A 7,845-nucleotide genomic window follows, 5' to 3' on the forward strand; every position below is an offset into this window, starting at 1 on the left:
ATGTTCATTTCCATCATACACTTCTATGCTTATTTCCTAGATATTAGATAGTCTGCCAGAGAAGGAAAATATTTTTATCTTTAAGATCATAAGTTCCGCAGGGGTTATCAAACATAGCCTTATATAGGAACTCATCTGTCAAGAGAAGAGAGTGTGATGGTATTCTTAGCCCCAGCAGGTTAGCACCATATCTTAAATGTATCTTAAATACCTAAAAATTCATATTATGAAAGTTATGCTTTTCTTCATGTTTATGAGAAGATATAAGCTTATAGAATTAGGTTTATGCTCATTAAGTGTCTAACCTAACTCACACTTATCATCCATCATTCATTTTCTTTTTTCTAATCCTATTTTGCCAGACTCTTACCTTCCACTCACTGTTCTTCCTTTCCTTTCCTATAAATATGCCCTCCCTAGATGACTGAACCAATCCTTAGGGCCTTCCTTCCCAGGTCATAGAGATTCTCTCTTGATCTGAAATCATACATGGGAAATCCAAAGTCTTATTTTTAACTGTCCCATTTCCATGCCACCAAAAGCCACCACAAAGAAGTAAAAAGTAACAGGAGGAACTAAAGACTTAGAAAAGCAAACCTACTTTACTAGATCTGCTCCAGAATCACAAATTGAGAGATAAGTGATTGCTCAACACATGAAATAGAATTATTCATATATACTCATGTGAAATTATAAATTTATTACTGTCCTTTTATCTACTTGCTATTAAAATAAAAGGCCATGATTCTGTAATATTAGGTAATGGGATATTTCTTTAACTATCTTTTGAGTCACTAAGTAGAGAAAAAAGGTGGAAATTTACAAAATAGCTCCATTTTGTTTAACGACTTATGTGTTTGAGCTAGGTTTACTAAGAACATCCCAGGTTACTTTAATTTTACAGTAGCCCTAGACTTTTTTTTTTTAATGTATCTATTTTATTTATTTTTGGCTGTGTTGGGTCTTCATTGCTGCGCACGGGCTTTCTCTAGTTGCAGCGAGCAGGGACTACTATTCGTTGAGGTACTCGGGCTTCTCATTGCAGTGGCTTCTCTTGTTGTGGAGCACAGGCTCTAGGAGTGTGGGCTTCAGTAGTTGTGGCACGTGGGCTCAGTAGTTGTGGCTCGCGGGCTCTAGAGCGCAGGCTCAGTAGTTGTGGTGCACGAGTTTAGTTGCTTTTGTGGGATCAACCCTTGAACCCTTGTCCCCTACATTGGCAGGTGGATTCTTAACCACTGCACCACCAGGGAAGTCCTAGACTTTCTAATTAAATATACAACTTCTGTCATAAGAACCTCTTATGCTTTTTACTGTGAATTTAATTAAGCATTTCTTGTAAGATCATTTCAACATCTCTCATGGCCCACTGAAGTTGAGATTCAGTTGTAAAATGGTAGATTTATTGCCTTTTGTATTAAATGAAATAAGAATCTCAAATATGCAACATCAGGAAATTTAATTGTGGTCTTCAATTGCTTATTCAATGCATTGGTACAATGCAGAAGTACAGAAAAAAGGGCCAAAGTCTGTTAAATGTAGCACATCACACACATTTTGCACTATACTTAATGATCCAAGTGTTTATTACTATGAAGTAAATGCACCATTTAAAGAATTAGAGTGGAATTGTAAAATGTTAAAAACTCTAATTAATTTTAGTCTGAAGCATGCAACATGCTCATTTTTGCCTAAAACATTTTCATTATCGTATTTTTCCAATTAAGAAAAATTTTTTCCTTATTGTGCAGCACTAGCATATTTTCTTTATTAAGAGCACAATCTTAAATGCCATTGAGAGTTATATCTGGTATACTTTTTTTTTTTAAGTTTATTTTATTTATTTATTTATTTTTGGTTGTGTTGGGTCTTTGTTGCTGTACATGGGCTTTCTCTAGTTGCAGCGAGCGGGAGCTACTCTTCGTTGCAGTATGCGTGCTTCTCATTGCGGTGGCTTCTCTTGTTGTGGAGCACAGGCTCTAGCACGCAGGCTTCAGTAGTTGCAGCACGCAGGCTCAGTAGTTGTGGCTCACCGGCTCTAGAGCACAGGCTCAGGAGTTGTGGCGCACGGGCTTAGTTGCTTCACGGCATGTGGGATCTTCCTGGACCAGGGCTCGAACCCGTGTCCCCTGCGTTGGCAGGCGGATTCCTAACCGCTGTGTTACCAGGGAAGTCCCTCTGGTATATGTTTTAAATGAATAAAAGAGCGTAGTTTTTGACCTCAGATCGGAACAATATATTATATATTGCTTTTCTATACTTAGTCTACAACTAACAGAACAGGTTAAGTGTGTCTTCATATTTTTCACCAAAAGCTGTGTATATACTACAGTTTAAAAAGAACCATTATCAAAGCATACAGAGAATTTCAACTATTAATTTGAATCCAATTACAGTAACTTTTCTCTGATTAAAGGAATATTTAAAATCTAAAGAAAATATCATAAGAAAATAGAAATATTTTAAGTTAGTACTTAGTTGTACCTTCTCACTTTATTTTACTGTTTGTACCACCATGTGTCTTTATCTGCTGTGAATAGCAAATTCTGTAAAGTAAAAACAACTGATATCATTCTCTTTGAAAACAGACTCCCATTTTGCTTACTTATTTCTGGAAATAAAGCTTATGTTTTCTAATTGTTAAAGTAATCTGTGCTCAGAGTAGAAATGTAAGATAAATGCATGGAAGCACAGACAAGAAAATAAAAATTAATAGCATCACCATTATAAACATTTGAGGTACTTAAGGAATTTTAAATAGAAAAATGGAAAGCAAACAGTTTATTTTAGCTGTGTATTTTTAATACAGAGGTGACAGTTACCTTGAATTTTCTTCCACATAAACTCTTTGTGCATACAATCACACTTACTTTGAATTTAGAAAACTTTCATTAAGCAGTCATTTCTGTTTTGTTTTTTTTTAATCTTTTTATTTTGAAATAATTTTAAACTTACAAAAAGTTGCAAAAACAGCACAGATAATTCCCATTTGCCCTTCATCCAGCTTCCTGTAGTGTTATTATCTTCTACTGTTCAATTATTTTATAGAGTGTTTATCTGAGGTTTTCTCCTTACTAGATTTAGGTTCATGCATTATTGGGAAGGATACCACAAACCAGAATTAATGTGCCCTTTTTAGTGCATCTTACCAAAAAGTTAATGTTAATATGTATTACTGGTAATGTTAACCTTTATCATTTGGTTAAGGTAGTGTTTGACAGATTTCTCCACTCTAAAGGTACTCATAAAGTCATCTTTAAAGATATAATGAAATAATGGGGAAAGTGTGTCCCTTTGTATAATCCAACCTTTATAAGAAATAATCTAAAACTTGAAAGTCTGTAGGGTAAATACAGAGTCAGCTGTATTCAGACTAATTTGAGTCCAAATATTACCTGAGCAGTAGAAATTCCAGCTGCTGAAATAATTGCTCTTTGTTTGGAGTTGGTTACCTCAAGAGAAGGGAAAAGCGGGAGTGGATAGGTTTTATTAATTGACATCAATTCTTTGAACTGTTGAGTCAAATTTGTAAATAAGGAAAAATAGAGGGCCTTCTCTTCCAGATTGATGCTGCAAGCTGAGTAGTATTTAAACAGACTCTGTGGGTTTTACTTGGTGGTAAAAGGAATGTAGTTTAGATTAAAATGGCAGTATTTTTACTTACTTCTCTGTTATAATAACTCTTTTAGTCTCATGTTGCCACCTGGAGCATTAGCCCATAATTACATGGTCCATGTGTGCTTAGAAATTTTCATTCTCCTCACTACAATAATGCTGTCAGTGTACAAAGAGCAGGAAGGCCAAGGAACCACATTTAACTGTTTGGCATTATGAGCGTTATTGTTATGTGCGTATTCCTGAAATTCCACATGTAACTAGCAGATCTGCAAGGTTGCTATAATCAACATGTTTTCTGGAGTATAAATTAGCAAGCTTAAACATTAAGAGGTAAACCTGTCTGCTTTCCAGCAGCCCCAAAGGGTACATTTTCTTGTTGGCTGCTTCAGAACACTTCATGAAACAAATGTCAAACTTGTCAGGGCTGTCACTAAGAAAATGATCCGTGTAGCAAGGGTCTTCTTTCACTGGGAAAAAAACAGATGTCTTATCTTAGCAAAGAGTGACAAGAACCTACCATCTATCAGAAGAAAATTTTGCCTGCCTTTAATATCCAGTAGTGAAGAAATACTTTGGTAAAAAAACTTCCTTTCTTTGCAGTTTCATTCATTATGCATTCACTTGTGAATGATATTTGATTTGCTGCCTGAGCTATTTTAATGATTTTATTAATCTTGAACTGTTATAAAGTTCTTATAAAAATTGATGTCTATAGAGAATGGGCTTGAGGACATGGGGATGGGGAAGGGTAAGCTGGGACGAAGTGAGAGAGTGGCATGGACATATATACACTACCAAATGTTATATAGATAGCTAGTGGGAAGCAGCCGCATAGCACAGGGAGATCAGCTCGGTGCTTTGTGACCACCTAGAGGGGTGGGATAGGGAGGGTGGGAGGGAGACGCAAGAGGGAGTGGATATGGGGATATATGTATAGCTGATTCACTTTGTTATAAAGCAGAAAGTAACACACCACTGTAAAGCAATTATACTCCAATAAAGATGTTAAAAAAAAAATTGATGTGTAAACTTAGAAACACAAATTAGCACTCCCAAAACAAACAAAGAAAAAAACAGCAACTTCTAAAATCCTTTCTGGAGCTTTATTATATCTAATTCCAGTGTTTTATTTACAATGATTAAAGTCTTTGGCTGTTATTATTTTGATGATATTATACCGTAGCAATTACGATGTGTTGGACTCTAGCAGTGGATTAAATGCCTTCTCTGCCCCTCCATAATCCTTTTCTGTATCCAGATCACAGCTATTCTTATACAAAGGAAGAAAGAGATTGTATCTTGTTAACTTACACAAATAGTTTAAAGGCATAGAAAGGCAAGATATTTTAAGACATTTTCTCTGCATAAAGAAATTTTGTACCTGTCCTGAACAGGAGGCAGTATTAGACATGCATTTATTAACTATACTTTATTACTAAGAAAAATTCAACAACAAAAAGACTGACATTATATGAAGAGTGTTAGTTAATTATAAAAGTAAATATTATAGATACTTCCTCGTCCTCAGGATCATCAGGGTAACCAAGCTTGTTAAACCAGTAAGTCATATTGCTGTGGGAACTTAGCAGACTGTCCACGTGATAAAGCCTCCACTTTTTTTCAAAAATTAAAGAATATGAATTTGATAAGGGTGATTTTGGCTTATGTTTCAAATAGTTTTGCTTATTTCTGTTTTCAATAATTTTAGTAAATTCAGAAGTGTAACTACTGGATAAGGAAGGATATTATGCTTTTCCAAATTACAGACCTCTGTTTTACTCATTTTTTATTCCACTGTTTCACATAGTTCAGGAAACATTTATTGGACCCCCCCTCCCCATACACTAAATGTGCCCTGTTAGGTGGTAGGAATATAAGATAAAGAAGATAAAGCCCTGCCTTGAACAACATATAAACAAATTCAGTGCTACCTAACAAAAATTTCTTGCCACCTTTACCTGCTGTTTTAACACTTTCTGTCAGTGTTTCACTGACAGAAGACGACAGTGCAAAGTGTGGAATAGGATTTGCTTTTTATTGGGTTGTAATTAAAGTGTAATCTCTAGAGACTCTTATCTTAGACTCTTAAAGTGGAAACTACCTGTTCATTAATAGATTTTCAAGAGTCAACTGAACATAATATCTCTATTCAGTAGAGACAAATTGGGAAAAAAAATTAAACAGCACACAGTGGCTATTATGCTTAGATAAATATATTAAAATTACATTGCCAAAATTGATAGTCAGAAACCCCATTCCTTGCAGCCAACATATCTGTAATCATTCAGGTTGATTGATAATATTGATAATTTATCTGCTTTCCTGGTGTTGACAAAGGCTAAATCACAGGTGCTGTTGAAATTTAGAGACAATGTATATAAAGGAAGCTTTCTCCACCTTAATATTTATGGGCAAGGGTGTGGTTTTTCATGGAAAACAAATATATATATGTATTTGTTTTATATATATGTATATGACATTTAACATACATGTGAGGTATAAACATAATATATATATAAGTATATATGTTATATATATGTAACATTAACATATATATAACAAATATATATTTGTTTTATATATATATATATACCTGGATTTGCATTTACTTAATAAAGTCAGTTTACTTAATAATTATTTAATTGTCAGCAAAGCTTAATAATTATTTAATTGAATTTGGTTTTTATACAGAGATGCAGGGTGATGTGTAGTGATATTGATGTTATTACTGCTGTCCAGAGATACTTAAGAAATTAAGCTACTCATACTTTCACTCAGTAAAGAGTTAGACAATGTTTTTTACTTCCATTAATAAAAATGGCAGGCCTATCAGAAATATTAGGAAAGCAAGACTGCTTTGTACTTAGGTGTTGTTGAAGGAACATATGTGATGAGACGGGTTATAAAATGTAAGATGAAATATTTTTCCAGATTCTCATTATTTATACTTTGGAGGTCACCATTTAATACTGAACACAAGATACACTTCATTCCTATGGAAGCAGACATTATGATGTCACTTTATTTATTCACCATGTTCCACAGGAACCTGCTATCAATTATGAGGCCACCACTTGGAATCGAAACTGTAGAAGAATGTAAGCATTCTGTCGCCTCACGTGCCCATTTTAGAGTTTCCTATTTTAGAACTGACTGATCTTCAGATAACATGGTGGCACAAGTAATTGGAAAAGTGGCAGGCCTGTCAAGAAAGTATGCTGGATGAGACCAAAATGCCATGCTGGGTACAGAAAATGTCTCAGAAGTTAAATTTACTGTTTTTTATCAAATAGTGAAGTAAAAATATCTGATTGACCCCCTAAAAAGGACACTTTTTAGTAGCAGGTGTTTTCAAAAGTAATTCTTAAGTCATTGATAAAATAGGTTGTTTTTAAAAACATAACAGAAATTTTTAGTCAATGTGTAGTATAAAACAGCACCCACTGTGAATGTTAATGTTTAAATGTTGCATAATTGTGCCATTTTGTTTATAGACTTTCCCCTATGATTACTGGAGTCATGATAGTTAATTCTTCAGAGAAATGAAGTTAAAGTGTATTAAGTATAGGTGATAAAATGCCCTGAAGTTTATATTTTAATGTTTTCTAAAATTTATTTCACAGGAAGATGAAAATGAAGCTGAAAGAAAAATTACATCTCAGGAGCTCAACATGGAACAGAAAAATCCAAAGAAATAAAGGATTTTCTGTAGTGTTTTGAAAAGTTTGCAACTTATGTAGTAGCAGATGAAATTTCTAATTGTAAAATGTTAAATTGTAAAATCTAATTTGCAAAATGTTCTCAATAAAGTCGTTGAAAATGAAATAGGAACGCTCGTTTGGAATTTGTATTTTTTAAGAGCGATTTAAACTTTTATATAAAAGACCGTTAAAATATTTTTTTAAAATACTGAAATTTGAGAATAAGAGAATTTTATCTGTAACCCAAGTGTTAACACATGTGGATGACTTAAAAGTCTTTTCCCCTTATAAGCCTCTGTTGTCTTCTTCAAGGACCTTAACAGAATTCCAATTAATATAAAGAAAGTCCAACATAGTTCAAAAATGGACAGGAAATGCTTGCATGTGAAAACACTGAAAACCAACTACTGCCAGAAGATTAAATACCATTTTCTGATTTCTGCCAAAGTTTTTGGCAGCTGTCTGGTTATTTAAAGCAGAGTTTCTTAAAATGAGAAGCAGAATTTTGGAAGGCTTATAAGAGAATGCC

General features: G+C 33.9%; 1 protein-coding gene across 1 annotated transcript in view; it reads left to right on the forward strand.

Annotated features, from left to right (window-relative positions):
* Positions 1 to 7,372, forward strand: part of PHF14 (PHD finger protein 14) — a 206,180-nt gene extending 198,808 nt beyond the window's left edge. Inside the window, exon 17 of the mRNA XM_007463526.1 lies at positions 7,239 to 7,372. Coding sequence (XP_007463588.1) covers positions 7,239 to 7,313 — 75 coding nt within the window. The 3' untranslated portion in view covers positions 7,314 to 7,372. The remainder of the gene's footprint in view (positions 1 to 7,238) is intronic.
* The last annotated feature ends 473 nt before the right edge of the window (positions 7,373 to 7,845 follow it).

The sequence above is a fragment of the Lipotes vexillifer genome, unplaced genomic scaffold (assembly GCF_000442215.2).
Source record: "Lipotes vexillifer unplaced genomic scaffold, Lipotes_vexillifer_v1.1 scaffold118, whole genome shotgun sequence".
Classification (NCBI taxonomy): Eukaryota; Metazoa; Chordata; class Mammalia; order Artiodactyla; family Lipotidae; genus Lipotes; species Lipotes vexillifer.